A 19,709-nucleotide genomic window follows, 5' to 3' on the forward strand; every position below is an offset into this window, starting at 1 on the left:
AAGCTCAACAGCTTAGAATGGTTGAAGTCAGCTCTGTGGACGAGGAATGGAGACACAGCAGGCTGTGAAAAGGAAATCCAGTGTTAGACACCCAGAGAGACTCAGCAAGAGATAAGTAGCGCAGAGAGAATGGGAAGAAGAAGGGTTTGGGGACGCCATGGCCACGTTTGCACAGTGGTCAGACGTGCTGTAGATGGGGGTGTGTGCTGTGACAGCAGAGGTGCAGCGAGTACACAGTGTGAGGAGTCCGTGGGGACGTGGACAACCCCGCGCAGTAGTGGTCCAGGCTCTTTCATCAGTGAGAACAGCACTGCCGAAGGCTGTTCATCCTGTGAGAAGGACCGACCATAGTATGCGGGATTTTAGAAGGAGTCAGCATGCAGCCCTGTGCAGATCGGGTTAGAGCCAAAAACACTGGAACCAGATCATATGGGAACTGGCGATTGGCCTGAGCTTGCGATGAGGTGCACCACACAGGGTGGCAGGGATGAGAGAGCCTCAGGAGAAAGGCTGGAGGCAGCATGCCACCAGCAGGACTGGCCGGCCGGCGGCTGAATGTCCGTAATAATTCAAGACTCCAAAGCCAGCCCCTGGGAAGGGATGGCACCGTTAGCAGACCTGGAACGTTGCAGGTGGAAGGGAGGGTGCAGGTTTACCGGAAGAGGTGAGTTTGGTCTACCCCGCCGGCATGTCGGAGAAGTAACGTGCGTTAGCTGTCGTTGGGGGTGGAGGTTGCTACTCCTCCCTCCCTTCCTTTGGACGCGCTTGCTGAGTGCCAGTGTTTTTATTGAAGTGCTGCGCTAGGCACAGGAGGTAGCACAACTAGCAAAGAAAAAAATGTCCCTGTCATCCCGAACACTGGCAAGGTTTACACGTATGTTGAGAGTTTGAATACATGTATACCCAGGAGATAATAAAGTGGGGTTTACAATCATGGGGGCAGAGAGCAGTGGAGGGGGCGTAGACGGATGCCTGGGGCTCATCTTGCTGCTTCCCCTCCTATTACCTGTGGCTGAAATCGTTCACAGTAAAATGTGTCTCTAAAGGCAAAAAGTTGCCTGCGTAGAGCTAATAATTAGGACGTCTGAGGGAGGGATGAGGTCATTTCCAAAGAGTGGCCTCAGAGAGGGAGGGAGAGGGGGGAGGTCTTAGTCCTGGGCCCTGAGAAAGAGCACAGATGTTTCAGGGGGAGGGACAGTGCTGGTGGCTGCAGGGCCACAGAAACAGCTCCCGGTCAAGTGCAGCAGATCCCCGTTTCTAGCTGTGGTCGGGGGCCCTTCCCGGCCTCCCTGGGAGCTCTGGGGTACCTGAGAACTCCGGAAGTGTTTGGGTCAGGGCATCTGGGGAGGTCTTCCGTGCCAGAGAAACATGAGCCAACGCCTGTCTAATGTGGGAATGTCTTTTGTGTTTTTAGGAGACTAATGAGCAAAAACTTCACAAGATCGCCAATGAACTGTTAGTCACAGAAAGAGCTTATGTCAGCCGGCTGGACCTCTTAGATCAGGTAAGCTTTTCCCTTTCAGAATTATCTTACAATTGGGCATTGCTTTAGAAACTGCAAGAGGGCTGTTTTTGGCTGGTGAAAGTATTTGGTCCAAGGTCAGCTTTATGGGTCAGTTCACTCTGGGTATTAACATTTCTAAATCAAAGCAGTAGGGGTTTCTCTGACACGCAATGCTTTTCTCTGGGCCCCCAGGAACATCCCTCATGTTCCACTGGGTCCGTCTCCTTTGCTGTTGAGCACTACGTGAGTGATCTTCACTGGTGCCATCACCTTGTATGAAAAATTAACTGCAGTGCTTGGTGTAAAATTTCCCATTCAGTATATGATGAATCCATAGAAGAGTACTTCAAAACATTTGTGGAAAATCAAGTTAAAAGATAAGTTTAGGGCAAGGTGCACATAGCAGGTACAGTGCTGGCTAGGATACTTGTGTCCCTCTTAGGAGTACTTGAGTTGGATTCTTAGCTCCAGCTCCCAATTCCAGCTTCCTGCCAGTGTACACCTTGCAAAGCAGTAGGTGATGGCTCAAGTATTCGGGTCCCTGCTCTCCATGCGGGAGACCTGGATTGAGCCGCCACCTTCTGGCTCCAGGTGGGCATTTGGGAGGTGAACTGGCAGATAGGAGCTCGCTCACGCGCGCGCTCTCTTCCTCTCTCTCTCTCTTTCAAAGTAAAGAAAAAAAAATCTGGTTCAAAAATTTTGAAATTCACGCACACAAGAGGTCTTCCAAAAGTTTATGAAAACTGCATATTATGAGAAAACAATTCATGGATTTCAAAGTGGTTTTGCACAAAAATAAAGCTTATCAGTCAAATCCATTTTTCCATGAACTTTAAATACTGTAATATGTGAATCTACTTTGTACATCTTGTAGTTTGTGGTGTAGACTTAAATAGCCTTTTAAATATGCATCTGGCAAGTAGGATTTTTTTAACCATTGAAAAGTGCATCGTATGATTAATTACTGAATGCTAAGGCATCTTAATGCTGTTTCAGCAATAAAGACAAGACGTTCGAAAAACTTGTCTGCTCATGCAGATTCCTCCTGTTAGAAGAGAAAGCTACTACTACGTTTGAATGTTCGTTCCAAGAACTGTCTCGCTCCTCCCACTGGAGAACTGAATTCCATGGGAACAGGCACTCCTTGGCACTGCTGCTTGTCTCAGGAGCCAGTGCCACGCCAGCTAAGGTGAACCTCCGGGAGCCTCTGTGAGCCTTGTGTTCTTGGGAATATTCAGTTGGTGGCCCAAATACCTGTTTTTCAAGGGATTTCATCACAAAACACCATCAGTTCATGTAGAGTTTGCACCCTTGAAACAACTTCTCTGAATCCCAGAGCTGAAACTTCACAGTGTTCCCAGAGTGGAGGCATGGCTCTCCCTCTTACCACATTGTGTTTTGCTTTTTTTTTTTTTTTTTTTTAAGTCAAATTAACTTACTTGCTGAGTCTTTTTTTTTTTTTTTTTTGACAGGCAGAGTTAGACAGTGAGAGAGAGAGAGAGACAGAGAGAAAGGTCTTCCTTCCATTGGTTCACCCCCTAAATGGCCACTACGGCCGGTGGGCTGTACCGATCTGAAGCCAGGAGCCAGGTGCTTCTCCTGGTCTCCCATGGGGTGCAGGGCCCAAGCACTTGGGCCATCCTCCACTGCCTTCCCGGGCCAAAGCAGAGAGCTGGACTGGAAGAGGAGCAACTGGGACAGAATCCGGTGCCCCAACTGGGACTAGAACCTGGGGTGCCTGTGCTGCAGGCAGAGGATTAGCCTAGTGAGCCGCAGTGCCGGCCACTTGCTGAGTTTTAATTATTACACACAGCCTCTAAGGACATAATCTTGTGTTCTTTTGGCCTCCTGAGAAAGTGCAGTAGAGGTGAATTTAGAAAATCAGCAAGCATCTGGACACTGAGAAGGAACTGGGCTCCTGCTAATGTTGAATGGAATGCTGGGGCAGCCATGGAGTAGCCCCCATGCAGTGGGCTGAGGCTGCCACAGTTCCGTGTGTTTTAAATTGTCTTGAAGGTGCCTGGCAGCAGGTGCTGAAGATCCGCTTCTCCCAGCACCCTTGCACTGCGTTGCTATCCTTTATTATTATTTTCTCATAAATAAGTAAACATATCAGAACGGAAAGGAACTTTGGTTCATTCATTGGTCACATATTAAGTACCTGTTATTGGGAAATAAATCCTGACATCCTCTCCTTCCCAAGGAACACGGTTTTAATAGGAAAAATGAGAATAACTACAGTATAAAGGGCAGTGTGTCATGTCATAGAAGCCATTCACAACATAAGGAGATGTTAAAAAAAACCCAAAGTATGACATAGATGTAAAGTGTCTTCACATCTCTGACTCAAGCTGCAGGCAGGAAGGGTACATTCTGTTTGCCTCCACTGGAAACTCCCTGGCACAGAACAAGTAAGTCCTCACAGTCCCTAGAGAGGGGCATAGCCTAGGTTAGAGTCACAGTGTGCTAATTCTTACTCCTGGTGCTTCTGAATCTAAGCTTATACTCACTTCTGCATTCCGTACGAAGGTGATCTTCTCGAACCATGAATTTTTCCATTTGTGCAACCGAAAGTTACCATGAGCCAACACATTTGTGCCTAACCCCGCACCAGCTGGGGAAGCAACCAGTTTGAAGTAATGTTTGTTTTCTTCTCTTGTTCAGGTCTTTTATTGCAAGCTCTTGGAAGAAGCAAACCAAGGCTCCTTTCCAGCAGAGATGGTGAATAAAATCTTTTCTAACATTTCCTCAATCAATGCCTTCCATAGTAAGTTCCTGTTGCCAGAGCTGGAGAAGCGAATGCAGGAATGGTAAGAGGAGCAGAGAGCACACAGGGGCCGTGGCCGCGGCAGGCACACAGGGGCCGTGGCCGCGGCAGGCACACAGGGGCTGTGGGCACACAGGGGCCGTGGCCGCGGCAGGCACACAGGGGCTGTGGGCACACAAGGGCCATGGCTGCAGCAGGCACACAGGGGCTGTGGGCACACAGGGGCCGTGGCCACGGCAGGCACACAGGGGCCGTGGCCGCGGCAGGCACACAGGGGCCGTGGCCGCGGCAGGCACACAGGGGCTGTGGGCACACAGGGGCCGTGGCCGCGGCAGGCACACAGGGGCTGTGGGCACACAGGGGCCGTGGCCGCGGCAGGCACACAGGGGCTGTGGGCACACAGGGGCCGTGGCCGCGGCAGGCACACAGGGGCCGTGGCTGCAGCAGGCACACAGGGGCCGTGGCCGCGGCAGGCACACAGGGGCTGTGGGCACACAGGGGCCGTGGCCGCGGCAGGCACACAGGGGCTGTGGGCACACAGGGGCCGTGGCCGCGGCAGGCACACAGGGGCTGTGGGCACACAGGGGCCGTGGCCGCGGCAGGCACACAGGGGCCGTGGCTGCAGCAGGCACACAGGGGCCGTGGCCACGGCAGGCACACAGGGGCTGTGGGCACACAGGGGCCGTGGCCGCGGCAGGCACACAGGGGCTGTGGGCACACAGGGGCCGTGGCCGCGGCAGGCACACAGGGGCTGTGGGCACACAGGGGCCGTGGCCGCGGCAGGCACAAAGGGGCCATGGCCGTGGCAGGCACCAGGGGCTATGGGCACACAGGGGCCGTGGCCGCGGCAGGTACCAGGGGCTATGGGCACACAGGGGCCGTGGCCGCGGCAGGCACACAGGGGCCGTGGCCGCGGCAGGCACACAGGGGCTGTGGCGTTCAGCTTTTCCACTGACAGAGAAATGCCACACCCGGCATGCAGACATAGCTAGACACTCGTGCTCAGTTTCTGCATCCAAGCCCACGGTGGAAACTGGGACATTCCATCGCAGCGTCAGATGGAAAGCACTTCCTCCCCGCGCTCCAGCCGGTCTCTGACTGGCGGCTATCGGGGGTTGGGAGCTTCCAGAGCTCCATGGCATCTCCCTGCCTGCTGCTGCTTTCTGTCCCAGTCTCCCCACAGACCAGAACTGGAAAGGCACAGGGGTGTGTGTGCAAAGGGACTGCTTCGTCTGCGTCCCGTCCCTGGGATCACCGGTGAGATGTCCTGATGTTGTGCTTCTGTATTTGGAACAGGGAGACCACCCCTCGGATTGGGGACATTCTTCAGAAGCTGGCACCGTTCCTCAAGATGTATGGAGAGTATGTGAAAGGGTTTGACAACGCGATGGAGCTGGTTAAAAACATGATGGAGCGCGTGCCTCAGTTCAAAGCAGTGGTTGAAGAAATTCAGGTAATAGGATTGTTGTGGTCGAGGACCTGCATACGTGTCTCCGGATAAGTCACAAGGCCCTCTCGGCCTGAGGTGGGGGTGTAGGGACGTCAGCTACTCGGCCCAAATCCTTCCTGCTCTGAATCCGAGAGAAAATGCCCAGGTGCACCTGCCTCCGCTCGGCCGAAGGTTCTCCACTAGGTTTGGAGACCAGCAGTCCTTGAGCCACCACCCACTGCTTCCCAGGCGCATTAGCAGGGAGCTGGGTTAGAAGCGGAGCATCTGACACTGGAGCTAGCACTCTGACATGGGAAGTGGGTGTCCACTCACTGCAGCACGGCATCTGCCCCCAAACTCAGTGTTTCCCTTATTTGCATTGTGATTGCCTGGGTTTGAGCTCTGCTTCCACTTCCGATCCAGCTTCTTGCTAGTGTGTATTCTGGGAGGCAGCAGTGGTGGTTTATGTAAGAACTTAGGCACCCGCCACTCATGTGGGAGACCGTGGCTCTGGCCTGGCACAGCCCAGCTGTTGCAGACGTTTGGGGGAATGAACGGGCTGGTTCGAGTTCTGTGTGCTCTGCTTTCGGTCCAGCTCCCTGCTGGTGCACCTCGGAAGGCAGCGATTAATGGCTTGGGCCCCTGCTGCCTATGGGAGATGGGGATGGAGCTCCTGGCTCCTGCCTGACCCAGACAAGGCTGTTGGAGCCATTTGGGGAGTGAGCAAGTGGATGGAAGATCTGTCTCTGTCTCTCCTGTCTCTCTGTCACCTTGCCTTCAAGTAAATAAATCTTTAAATAATGATAAGTTATTTGCAAGCCCCCCAGAGCCTTTCATGTGTCCCATCCCCGTGTGCACGGCCCCCAGCTGCCGGAGGAGATGGCAGCTGTGCCCTGCCTGCCTGAGCTGGTGGTTTGCTCAGTCTCAGGCAGGAATCTCTCTGCACACACACCCAGCTGAACGCCAGCAGAGCCATCAACCTTCCCCACCCACTACCTCAGAGGCCTTCACCTGCTGTGTGTGTGCACCGCCCACACTCCACATGGAGTGAGCCCCTGACAGCCTCAGCACAGAAAGTGCCAGTCCTCACGCCTGTGCTGCCTTGGCAGGCGGGGCTGCCGGACTCCCACTGTTCTCACTCGCAGTCCGACAGTTTGCACAGCACATGTGCTTTTCAGACTGTTGTATTCCTGCGATCAGTATCTGAAATGCTGAAATGGTTTTGTCAGTGATATACAGCCTTACAGCTGTTTTTAAAATTTGTTAGAGAGAGAGAGTGAGTGCGTGAGAGAGAGAGAGAGAGAGAGAAAATCTATCCATTGGTTCACTTCCCAAATTCCTCCAACAGCTTGAGCTAGGCCAGGTCCACGCTGGGAGCCAGAAACTCAGTCCAGGTCTCCTGTGTGGGTGTCAGGGACCCGGTGTCCGAGCTGTACTTGCTGTGTCTCAGGCTCTGCGTTAGCGGGAAGCTGGAACCTGGAAGAGAGCCGGGACCCAAACCCGGGCACTCTGATACGAGATGAAGGCGTCCTAAACGGCACCATAAAGGCTAGGCTGAGTACCGGCTTGAGGTTGGATTTAATAGCAAGTATTTGCTGATCTGCTCCCTTAGCCGTGGCGGGAAGCCCTGCCTCGTCCCTTCCCTCCTTGGCCTGAGCACCTCTCTTCTCTCACGGTCTAGCCCTCCTCTGCTTCCTCCTCTGGTTTTGTCACTAGTCCTTCCTCATGATGGTGAAACCTGGGCTGAGCACAAGGCTGGCATGCCCCAGCCTTCTCTCTTCAGACCCTCAGTGAGACCACGTCTTCCACACCTCTACCCATGCCAGGAGATGCTTCTGCGCGTGTTGTTCCTAGGCTAGTCCTCTGTCCCTAAACTCCAGGTAACATCAGTTGTGCACAAGCGTCTGCTGTCAAAACAAAGCCAACGTGTTTTATTCCTGTCTTTAGCTCTCAAGCATATTTTTCTCTCTGGCTTGTACGTGCCTTAGAGAGAAGATGACTCGGATACAGGATTAAACAGTTGATTAAACAGTATCATTAATCTCTCATTCACCGCAGCTCCACCTCTTGGCTCTATCTTGTGTTTGTTACTTTTCCTTTCCATCCATGGGTTTGATTGACTGTGAGATAGCGTGTTCAAGGTGGGTAGGCTGGCATTTCTTGCACAGCAATGCTCACTAAATCATGGTGATGGTGGGGGGCGGGAGTAGTTGTTATTGTCCTTTCAGGCTGAATTCTGTCTTTGCAGCACCTGCCGCCTCTGGGTCATCAGGAAATGACCCAGGCTCTAAACAGTGGGAGGTTGGGAATCACCGACCCTGGTCTGGAGTTTACTCACTTGGCCTTGGAAAGCTCTGGTGTCTGAGCTGCAGTTCATGTGAAAATTTGAAATTCAGTAATAATTTCCTGGGTTAATATAATTGCTTTGTTGGGGAAAATCAAATGAGCTCATTAAACCTGTAAAATTAGTACCTTACACTTTATATTAAGGAAGGTTAATATTCCCTCTACTTCCATGCCCTGTTTCTTTCCTTCTGGTCTACAGTAACGTCTAGACCAGCTGCTGCTTCTCCCGTGAAGCCACACTGCAATAAGTTCATCCTTTTTATTTTAGGACTGATTGATTTGTAGGAAAGGCAAGAGTTAGAGAGAGGGGGAGGGAGGGAGGGCGGGAGGGATCTTCTGTCTGCTGGTTCGCTCCCCAGATGGCTCCAAGCTGAAGCCTGGGTGCCTGGAACTCCATTCTCATCTCCCACAGGGGTGCAGGGACCCGAGTACTTGGGCCCTCCTCCAGTGCCTTCCCAGGTGCGTCAGCAGGGAGCTGGACTGCAAGTGGCACAGCAGTGGAACTGTGATCCTGTGGGATGACAGTGTCACAGGCGGAAGCTTAGCCTGCCGGGCCACAGTGCTGGCCTCTAGTGGGTTTGTCATAATAGAGCTCAGCGCTGATGCTAGCAGCCCCGTAGACAGAAGCCTGCAGTGGCTGCCGCACATTAAACCCGGCCTGGCTCTGGAGGTCCCTGGCGTTCCTCACTCACCACCTTCCCTTCTTGTTTGCCCGCTTCCCCTCGCTCCCTTTCATGGAACAGGTTTCACAGCCCCTGCCTTGGCCCTCGTGCTGCGCATGCGCCCTGCTCCCACTCACTTCCCCTCCCACCAGCGCATGTGCTGAGAGAGGCTGTGCTAAACTCGCCTTTCTCTGTGAAACCGTCAGTTAATTTTGCTGCGAACGCAAAACCATGTCCTAATACACCTTCTGCATCTTGCGGTGCTTGTGCGTGGTGTGAGTTTGATGAATCTTTTAATCAGGTTTCTGTTTTAAGAAGAACATTAATATGACTTGCTTTTCCCCCTGTTAACAACTATTTGGAAAAAGCAAGTGATACAGATTAAATTTTGCCCAAAGTAACAGAGATCTATTTGTAGAACTTGGTTTCTAGTGAAACAGAATGTATTGGCCTAGTGAAAAATTAAATTTTTTAACAGATAACAAGATGCCCAAGTCTTGTCATTCTTCATTCGAGTCTTTAAGTTCAAAAGGAATGATGATTATGATAGGCTCACTAGGAAATAGTTTCTACTAAGTCCAAAGTCAGTTCATACAGTTGTGCTTAGTGAACCTCATGAACAGGTGCATGCTTTGAAAAATCTCTGACTTACTGGCATGACTTCACAGTCCCTGGTAATGAGTAACTGAAGTGGTTGCCAGCAATCTGGAACTTGCTTGCCTCAAATTTAGATCTCTCCTGTCTGTTCTTCCATGAGATTAATGGTCCTCAGACTTCAGTGTTGTAATACAGGTGTTATTTGAAATGCACGTTCTCCTCTTTCCCCAAAGATTGAGATTTCGTAGTTTGAGGTCGGGTTCAGAGCCCTGCCTCCGTGGGGGCACTGTGACACAGCAGGTTAAACTGCTATACCAGCATCCCATCTGGGCACCAGTTTGAGCCCTGGTCACCACACTTCCGAACCGGCTCTCTGCTAATGCTCCTGGAAAAGCAGCAGAAGATGGCCCGAGTCCTTGGGCCTGCACACCCGTGTGGGAGACCTGGATGGAGCTCCATGTTTGGGGGCGTTGGCCTGGCCCAACCCTGGCTGTTGTGGCCATTTGGGAAGTTAACCAGCGAGTAGAAGATCTTCCTGTCTGTCCCCCCTCTGTAACTCTGCCTCTCAAGTAACTCTAAAACAAAACAGAACTGCCTTTATACAGGCGCCCAGCACCTCGCTTGGTGATCACACAGTCATGCTCTCTGTGGAAGAGCTCTGCTGCTCTCCTGTGTTCTTAGCGTGGTCCCGGGACTGTGTTTCTGACAAGGTTTCTCCTGCAGAAGCAGAAGATCTGCGGGAGCCTGACGCTGCAGCACCACATGCTGGAGCCCGTGCAGCGGATCCCCCGCTACGAGATGCTCCTCAAAGACTACCTGAGGAAGCTGCCCGCCGGCTCCCCGGACGGCAACGACGCCAAAAGTAATGCTTTCTCTTTTCTCCCCCGTTCTGGACTAACCAAGTGGCCAAGCAGCCTTGGGGCTCCCAAGTGGGACGTGTCTCCCAGCTCCCCTCGCCGAGTATTGCCGCCAGAAAGTAATCCTCGTGGAGGTTGTTATCGACACCTCTCAGTTAGGCAAGTTGAAGCTGAGAGCAGTGCCAGTCACATTTCTCCTGTGGGTTTCTTGTTAATCACTATGAAATGCAAAACTGTAGTCTCAGAGCCATCCGGAATAGAGACTGCGTCCTCGTAGGAGGAACAGCCGTTCAGAATGACCAGTGCTGCTGTGTAGTCAGATGAGTTGGTGGATACCAGACGGCTAAGGTGGCATTTGCTGTAAAAATAACGTAAGCAGCCTTGGCCCCGCCTGCCCTACAGCATAACAGGAAATGGTGCTTTTTTGTTGTCCAGTAACATTTGTCTTAAGAAAATGAACTCCAGTTTTCTTAGTTGTCTTTTACTTTTTCATTTGATGATAATGAAAAAGTCATGAGTTGAAATTGTGAGTTTTCTTAGGCAGTTTTAAAAATGAACTGTAAAGGGATGAATGGAAATTTAAGATAGAAATGGCTTGGTGTTGAGCAAGTCCTAACCATGATGGAGTATGATACTGAGACACGGCCCCTTTTCCCTGTTATTTCTTCTGTTTGAAGTGAGCCTCGGTGAGAGAGACGAAGAACACAAAACCTTACCTTTGGTCTTGAGCACAAACTGTCTGATTTGTTTCTCAGGACATCCAAGTATCTTGGTGACCACAGAAACTTCTCTTCTTCCCTTTGTCCTTCTAGTTAGAGTAAACCTAACTCGCCACCTTCCTCTAGTCACCTGCTTCCTTGGAACTGGCCCCCCGCCATTTTCCACCCATCTCGTGTTAGTGCTTGTTTTGTTTGTTTTCAATTTATGTAAGAGAGAGAGAGAGAGAGCCCGCCTGCTGATTCACTCTCCAGATGACTTTCTGATGGCCAGGGCTGGCTCAGGCTGAAGCTGGGAGTAGGGAGCTCAATCCAAGTCTTCCGTGTGGGTGGCAGACACGCAACTACTTGAGCAGTCACCACTGTTTCATGGGATGCGCATTAACAGGAAGCTGGAGTCTTGCCTAAGCTGGGACCCAAACCCAGGCACTCCCCTATGGGATGTGGGCATCTGCCTGCCTTCTTAACTCCCAGGCCAAATGCCTGCCCCGAGTGCAGAACTGGGGCTTGGAGACAGAAACACCATTGCTCTTCCTCAAACTTGTGTCGTAAGCATTGGCCCCATCCCATATTGTCCCCTTCCTCTATCCTCAATTGAATGCACAGAATTGCTCAAATCAATATAGTTCTCTAAATTGTCAGTAACAGTTCAGTGTCTTCTATACTCAAAGCCTTTGTCTTCCTTAAAATACCTGTGTCAGGAGCAAGGAGGCTGGTAGCATAGTAGGGTATGTGACTACTCTTCTTGGTATTCCATTGCTACTCACACTAAAATTTTAAGGAAATCACAGAAGTAGGGCTCACGAAAGAGACCTAAGAGTAGGAGGGAAAGCAACAAAAGTGCAGTCTGTGCGGTAATGCTAAGACAGAACATGTAGTCCAGAAGTGATGGGGTTGTTGTGGTCACAGAATGAGGCATGCCAGTATCACAGGAGAGAAAAGAAGGGAAGAAAACAGGACGTGATTGAGGACGGAGAGGGAGTCCCTGGGGTTGATCCGGCACAAGGCCTGGGCTTCCACAGCTTCTCATCAGCTGTCCCTGGAGCGTCCGCGATGTCCACAGCAGAGACTGCCCGTCCCCATCTGTCACCCCCACCTGCCCCAGCAGCAGCACCTTCCAACACTGGCACCGGGAGAGTCCCTTTCACCCGATCCAGGCTAGAACTGTGAGTGCTCCTTCCCAAAGAAAACTGGTTCTACTCAGTGGTTAGTTTGCCCATAAAACTAGTGCAATGCTACCACTGCAATGTTGTAGAATTTGGGGTTAGAAACAGGATTGACATCTGGCCCTACAGTAACTTGGCTGTGTGTCCTTTCCCAAGTGGTATTACCTCCTGATGCACTCGCCATCCAAGGCTGTGTAAGGATTACTTACTGTATCTATGGAAGCATCTGGCAAAGTGTCTTGTTAGTGTTACTCTTAAGTGCTTGTTGATTTTGAAGTTCTGACGTGGACTAAATATTTATGAACCTCATTAGCATATATGACTTGGTGTAAGGAAATGCCCTTCAGTACCGCATCATCAGCTCACAGTTGAACTCTGAAAGAATCCAGTTTATAAATGGAAACTGCCACTGCTTTCGGTGTGGATTTGCTCCCAGATTTCCTCTTATTTTAGTGTGTAAGTTATTCAGCTACCTAGTAGTCTGGGAAGGACAAAGCATATTTATTTGCTTTTCTTTTTTTCCCATTTAGAATCACTTGAAATTATATCTACAGCAGCAAGCCATTCTAATAGTGCAATAAGAAAAATGGTAAGTGGTTTTTAGAGGAGACAGGAACCTTCTGGTTAGAAAACTGTCAATAATACAACCTAATACTCTCTGTAGGTTTGAGCCAAAGTGAACTTACAGAGCTGAACAAAATAGAACATTTACAAAATGTTTCATGTTATTTGGAATAATCCTCTCCCTTCTTTAATCAGGTTTGAATTTACTGATACCTGGTACATTTTATATTCAAGCGTACGCTTATCCTTTCTGAACTATCCTGATTTGAGTTAAGGTCATAATTTTATTAAAGGTATTGAGTCAGAAACTCCTTATTGTTGATCTGCTGTGTTTTAATTTCTTAGGAGAACCTAAAGAAACTCTTAGAGATTTATGAAATGTTGGGAGAAGAAGAAGACATTGTAAATCCTTCAAATGAACTCATAAAAGAAGGGCAGATCCTCAAACTGGCTGCTCGGAACACGTCGGCACAAGAACGCTACCTTTTCTTAGTGAGTATTAGCGTTGGCAGCACACCCAGCAGTGACTCGTCAACACGGTTGTATGCATCTCAGAGGGCAGGATGCCTGCCTGCCGTGCAGGTAGATGCAGCCCGTTTCACTCAGTGCCATCGGGATTCCATGTAAGGCACCGAAGCGGCACTGTTTTTCTCTTGAGTTTTCTGCGTACTGAGAGGGGGCAGTGCAGTTGGGCAGCTCACAGGGAAGGCAGTTCGGCCTTGAGTGTGTGCAGGTGTGGACTGACATACTTGCTCACATCCTCTCCTTTGGCTTGTTGCAGACTTGCGCTTTCCTTTCATTCTGTAGGATAATGGGTACCACTTCCTGGACATCTGTCGGTGTAGCGTTTCCTGACACAGTTCTCTCAGTCCTCTGCAGTTGCTATGTTTAGCCTTTCCAGGTGAAAAAACATACGTGCACAGTTGTATGCCGTGTGCCTAAGATCTGGCCGGCAAAGGTTCGTGAGCTTGCGTCAGTTCCATTCTGCTGCAGTCAGTCCTCGTCCCTTCCTTCACTTCCTGGAAATGACGGTCAGCCTGGGGCTTTTCTCTCGCGTTCAAGACCCTTCCTGGGGCGTCGGGACAGTTCGTTCAGTCTCTGTCCATGTGGCCTTCCTTCTGTTTACTAATGTATTTCAGTTCCTTTCTCTAATAAGGCGATCATAAGGATCCTACTAGCAGCTAGCATTGACATTACATGTGAGCTACTGTCAGACCGTTACTAAAGGCAGAGCAGCAAAGCACACTGGTACCGAGGCTGCCTGGCGCCTGCCTCTGTGCTGCAGGCGCCGTCTCATGGGGCTGAACCTGCGTGGTCAACAGGACCTTAAGAGCCACTTGGGACTCCTGCATGTCATATCCAACTGCCTACATTTGAGTCCCACCTCCTTTCCCAATCCCAGTTGCCTGCTGTTGTACACTCTGGGAGACAGCAGGCGATGGCTCAAGTTGTGGTGGCCTGTATGGGAGACCGGTTTGAGTTCCTGACTTCTGGCTTCATTCTGACCTGCTTCTGGCAGACACTTGGAACATGAGCTAGTAGATGGCAGATTTCTGTCTCTCTGGTGTTCAATAAAATAACTTAACAATTCATAGGGATATTTGTCCCGTGACCCAGCCGTTTCACTGTAAATTAATTTACCTCAAGAAAATCACAAGCATGTCTACACAAAAACTTGGACATCAGTAGCCAGCAAATGCCAGCATTATTCATAATAGCAAGAGTGGAAACTGCCCAAATGTTCGTGAACTGATGAGTGGTAAACACAACGTGTGTATCTGTCCATTGCGATTTAACGTCAAAGAAAAGGAGGTCACCATGGACGAACCTCGAAAGCAGTTTGTCACGTGGAGGACGCCACAGAGGCATCCTACATGTTTCCATGTGTTTTAAGTGTCCACCACAGGCAGAAGAGGTAATAGTGGTGGCGAAGAGTGGATAGGAAGTTTCATTTTAGAGTCCTGAAATCTAGACCTAGTGATGATGGTCTAGCACATTACACTAAAACCCATGAATTGGGGGCCAGCTCTGTGGTGCACTGGGTAGTCACTGCAGTCCTCGCACCCCATATGGGCACTGGTTCAGGCCCCAGCTGCCCTACTTCCAATGCAGATGGCCCAAGTGCTTAGGCCTCTGCACCCACGTGGAGACCCAGAGGAAGCTCCTGGCTTCAGCCTGGCTCAGCCCTGGCTATTGGAGCCATCTGGGGAGTGAATCAGCAGATGAAGATCTCTTTCTATCTCCTGCTCTCTTTCATATAAATAACTCTTACTAAAACAAAACAAAACATGAACTGTACATTGCAAAAGGGTGAATTTATTAGTAGTTGGTTCTTCAGTAATTTTTAAAAACATAGAGACATACAAAGGAACTATAAAGATTCTGATTTGTGGCAAGCAGAAGTAGCTCAGCTTTCTCAGTCTATGAGAATGAAACAGAAAATAAGCATGTGTTATCTCATGCCAGGAGTCACAGTTCTACTACTCCAAGTTCTGTCACAAAGCATCAGTTTCACTAGTATTCAGGTATGGCAAAGCCAACAGATCGGGAGTGGACTGCTGTGGAAACGACAGAGCCCAAGAGGAGTGAGCACGCCCTACCAAGGGGAGGGGGCAGTGGCAGGCGCCTGGATCAGTAGGCAGTAGGAGGAACCCACACAAAACGTGGCCCAGAGCCTTCCGCATGGTTTCCACGGCCAGGCAGGGGCAGGGCAAGGTAGGGGTGGCCAGTTAGAATCCTTTCAGCGGGCTCTCTGTCATGAGGACCCTTGTCCATGGCTGCCCTGGTGGTGGTCAGAGCAGGACACTGCACGAGGCGTGGTTGGAGGCATGAGCTCTGGATCCATCTGTTTCCCCCGTGAAAGGGGGCTCATGAGGGAGTGCTTCGCTCCCTCCAGGAGCTGGGCCATCCCTTCCCTGCCAGCAAGGCCTCAGCATGTCAGAGATCAGCACACAGAGTCAGAGAGGCTCAAGACCCTGTGCTGGGCCACATCCCAGCATTAGTGCCTTCCCTCTGCCTTCGTCTCGAGTGCTTGGGTCATCTTTCTTTCTCTTCTTCGTTACAGTTACAGTCTCTGTAGTTAAAATTTTAGCTCTGCATCTAACCATTTGCCTTGCTTTAATTTTCACATTGTGAATCATTCTGGAAATAGTTGTTTGGTGATTATTTTGATGCTGAACCGAATCAGGCAGCTGGCTGGGGGAACAGGGCAGTCAGTGGCCTTGGGGAAGTGCCCTCGGCGTCGCAGCACTGTACGCTGTCGGACATAGTGCACCCTTGCTTCCCAGGAGAACCAAGTCACAGGACAGGGCGTTCAGGGAAGCCACAGCCATCTTCTGAAATACGCCCATCTCAGGGTCATTCTGAGGACCTACCTGCCCCGGGACTCCCTGTGCCTGTCAGGGTCCCCTCGGCATTTTTTTCCCATGGTGCATCTTGCTCTTCCATGTATAAAAACTTGAGAAGTCCCACTTTTTTCTTTTCTCTATGAAAGAAAATGGAGGCTAGTTTTCTATTTCCTACTCGAGATGTTATATTTCTCTATTTAGAATCTGATCTCAGGATGCAAATGATCCGCTTGTGTATGTATTTGAGGGTATGTAAAATAGTTAATGATAAATGGAATTTAAAACATCTATTTTTGTGTGGAAAAATCTTGAAATCCATCCATACTATGAGTCTTCAAATAGTTCATGGAAAATGTGTATTATGAGAAATTACAAATGGATTTTGAAATTTTTCGCAACAAAGTAAGCATCTTATAATTCCATTTTCCATGAACTTTTTCAAGTACCCTGTTAAAACAATTATTTGGAAGGCACAGAGGTAGACAGGGACACACAGAGATCTTTTATCTTCAGGTTCACTCCCCAAATTCCCACATTGGCAGGAATGCAATCCAGGTCTCTCTTGTGGGTGGCAGGAACCCACCTACTTGAGCCATCACCTGCTCCCTCTTAAAGAGTCCACGTTAGCAGGAAGCTGGAATTGGAACCGGAGCCAGGAGTGAGCCTGGACAGTCCAGTGTGGGATGCAGGCGTCTCAGCTGGTAGCTAAAACAGCAGGCCAATCCCCCACCCCTCCCCTCGCTTCTGCTTGCCTCCACACCGGACTGTCATGATTAGTAGTGTTCTGTGTTGACTAAATAACCGTATCTGACATCTGAAAGGTTCTAAAACAAAGGGCCCAGTCATCCCATAGCAGGCCCCAAGAGTTCCTGTTCCTGGCCCTCCAGTCATCCTAGTCCACAAGTCATTGTAGCTTGAGAGATCCAGGCATTTCCCTGTATTTAAATTCTGAATGAAGCCAAGTCCTTGAAATTGTCTCCAACAATTCACTCTGACCTTCTAAAACAGAGTTTAATGAAATTGTTACTGATCAGAACATGAGAATCAATTATTTCAGTCAAGAGGCTTGAAATAAACACTTGAACACTTGAAGGGGTGCCTCCCTGCATCATTTTTATTCTTAATGTTTCATACTTTTATTATTTTGCATCCAGAGAATTTAACATACAACTTAAATAAGAATATTTATCTGTAAAGGCAGAGTGACAGAGAGGCACAGACAGATCTTTCATCTGCTGATTCATTCCCCTAATGGCTGCAGCTGTTGGGACTGGGCCAGGCTAAGGTCAGGAACCAGGAACTCCGTCCAGTGGTAGAGATTCAAGTACTTGGGCCACCTTCTGCTTGCCCAGGCACATTAGCAGGGAGTAGGATTGGAAGCAGAGGAGCCAGGAATCGAACCCGTGCTATGCTGTGCTCACAGGTGGCATTTAACCTGCTGTGCCACAGTGCTGGCCCCACTCCTTATGATGTTAATAATACTGAGACTGGCCTCTAGGTTTTGTCACAACGTAAGACTTGCAGAAAGTGCTCCAGTGACCACTGCTTCTGAGTCATGGGCATGGGAGAGTGAATCACCTGCCATGAAAGAGAAAGTCTAAATGCTTTGTGCTGCAGTTGCTGTAACTTCTTCTTTTTGTACCGGGGAAACCCAGAGAGAAATAACTTTCTTTGTGGAAAGTGATGGTGGCTTTTTGCACAGGAGCAAAGTTCACGGAGGGAGCAGGCTCAGCTAACTTCTTTACAAACACAGCATCGTCTATCTAAACAACACGGTGCTGTATCCTGCAACAGCTCTCACCAGTGTAGAAGAGAATCCAGTGTGTGCGTAACCGCAAAAGGCACAGGCTAAGAACCTCCGTAGTCACGTTTTTGTGTATTATCAAATAACAAGACTTGGCCGAACTTTATACAGCACACCTGAGCACAAGAATCAGAATGCAGAAATCTTACTCTCACAATGGTCACGGAGTGGGCAGAAACAATGTGGTGAGTGTTGATGGCGTAAGGGTGCCTCTCTGCCTGTGAGGACACACTGTGGCACCTGCAGCAGCCTCAGCCTGGACCACACCTCCTCTGGAGGCGGCCTCGGCAGAAGAGGTAGAGGAAGGTTAACATGGCGGTTAGTCTGCCAGCTTTGCCTTGATCAGAGGGACAGTGAAGGGAACCCTGGAGTGGGCAGTTTCCTCACAGCTTTGGATGCTGGGCACCCCAGCGATGCTGAGGTTGCCACACTCAGAATGTAGTGGCCAGTTAGTGATAAAGGCACAGGTCCCCAGTCAGAAATCTGAATGTGAAGTGTCAGCTTGCTGGGGTGTATCTAAAATGTACTTAATACTCCTACTCCTATTTTTTTTTTTTTTTTGTAAGATGTATTTATTTGAAAGGCAGAGTTACAGAGAGGCAGAGGGAGAGACACAGAGACGGTCTTCTTCCATCCACTGGTTCACTCCCCAAATGGCCACAATGGCTAGAGCTGTGCCCATCTGAAGCCAGGAGCTTCTTCGAGGTCTCCCATGCAGGTGCAGGGGCCCAAGGATCTGGGCCATCCTCTGCTGCTTTCCCAGGCACATTAGCAGGGAGCTGTATCAGAAGTGGAACAGCCAGGACTCGAACCGGTGCCCATATGGGATGCCGGCGCCACAGGTGGCAGCTTTACTCACTACGCTACGGCGCCGGCTCCTTAGTACTCTTATTTCTACACTCTCCAGTGTGGCACTGAAATTTCTGACACTGGTTACAGGCAGTTACAAAATGCTGTACAAGAAACAACTTGTTAGAAGTTTGCTTCCCGAATGAGAACAGTGGAGCATGTTACATAAACACGTTGGGATGGTTTCAGCGTCCGTCCACCTTTCTTATCTTCACGGCAGTGCAGGTCGGCAGAGGGGGCCTGGCAGGACGGGTCCTGCGTGACTCCCGGCTGAGAGGGAGGCTACAGTTGCTGAACATGACACTTAGTTTATGCAAAGCAGTGCTCTAAGCACGTCACGCCTGTTTCCTCATTTCATCTTCTCGGCACTTTGTGGCTTCTGCAGAGAATGGTCCTGTGGGGCGGCGTTTTGCACGGCTCCGGAGAGGCAGGGTGGGGCCGACGCTACTCTTCGTCCAGCCTCAGTCTGCACCGGCAAATGCCTGGGAAAGAAAAATCTTAGAGAAAATCTGAGAAATAATGTGGGTGGGCGTGTGGCAGAGCAGGTTAAGCTGTCTCTTGAGATGGCTGCATCCCGTAGCAGATGTTATCATATCAGCTTCTCTTCTTGGGACCTGGCACCCTTCCACTGTACCTGGGAGGCAGCATCTGATGGTTCATGTACCTGGGCCCCTGCCGCCCAGGTGGGAGACCCGGATGGTGTTCCTGGTCCCTGGCTTCTGCCTGGCCCAGACCTGACTACTGGGGACATTTGGGGAATGAACCAGCAGATGGAAGATCTCTCTGCTTTTTTTAAGTAGATAAAAACAAACCTCTTTTTTCAAAAAAAAAAAAAAAAAAAAAAAAAGAATATTAAGTAAGAAGTATGGTCCATCTGGTAATCTCACAAATTAACCCAAATATTTAGTCTAATCCCTTGTTTCAGCATATTCAAAAATGAATTAAATTGTTTTCACAAAGTCACTGAAAATGAACTTTTGGCTTTCTCACATAACATCTTTCATAGTCCTGGTTAGCAAGGGCTGTTTCTTGTTGATTAAAAATAAGGAACTGACTTGGGAGGCAGCAGTGACTACTTAAATAACTGGGTTATTGAGCCCA

At 49.8% G+C, this 19,709-nt stretch overlaps 1 protein-coding gene and 1 long non-coding RNA gene across 16 annotated transcripts in view; one reads left to right on the forward strand and one right to left on the reverse strand.

The window, feature by feature from the left end:
* Positions 1 to 19,709, forward strand: part of FGD4 (FYVE, RhoGEF and PH domain containing 4) — a 219,018-nt gene that overhangs the window by 179,868 nt on the left and 19,441 nt on the right. For 11 of the 13 annotated variants that reach the window (XR_007921271.2, XR_011379053.1, XM_051850918.2 and 8 more), the window contains 6 exons: positions 1,415 to 1,504; positions 4,169 to 4,314; positions 5,568 to 5,724; positions 10,029 to 10,167; positions 12,575 to 12,633; positions 12,954 to 13,100. Coding sequence is in view for 9 of the 13 variants with exons in the window: in XM_051850918.2 (XP_051706878.2) it covers positions 1,415 to 1,504; positions 4,169 to 4,314; positions 5,568 to 5,724; positions 10,029 to 10,167; positions 12,575 to 12,633; positions 12,954 to 13,100 (738 nt within the window). In the remaining 4 variants the exon portion in view is untranslated. The remainder of the gene's footprint in view (positions 1 to 1,414; positions 1,505 to 4,168; positions 4,315 to 5,567; positions 5,725 to 10,028; positions 10,168 to 12,574; positions 12,634 to 12,953; positions 13,101 to 19,709) is intronic. The other 2 variants (XR_011379052.1, XR_011379054.1) reach the window with 1 other exon arrangement.
* The window catches only part of LOC103348951 (uncharacterized), a 52,532-nt gene continuing 47,727 nt past the window's right edge, over positions 14,905 to 19,709 (reverse strand). For 2 of the 3 annotated variants that reach the window (XR_011379060.1, XR_011379057.1), the window contains exon 5: positions 17,043 to 19,090. This is a non-coding gene — a long non-coding RNA (uncharacterized lncRNA). Of the gene's footprint in view, positions 16,093 to 17,042; positions 19,091 to 19,709 lie in introns of those variants that run through there. The other variant, XR_011379063.1, reaches the window with a different exon arrangement.

Source organism: Oryctolagus cuniculus, chromosome 9 (genome assembly GCF_964237555.1).
Source record: "Oryctolagus cuniculus chromosome 9, mOryCun1.1, whole genome shotgun sequence".
Lineage (NCBI taxonomy): Eukaryota > Metazoa > Chordata > Mammalia > Lagomorpha > Leporidae > Oryctolagus > Oryctolagus cuniculus.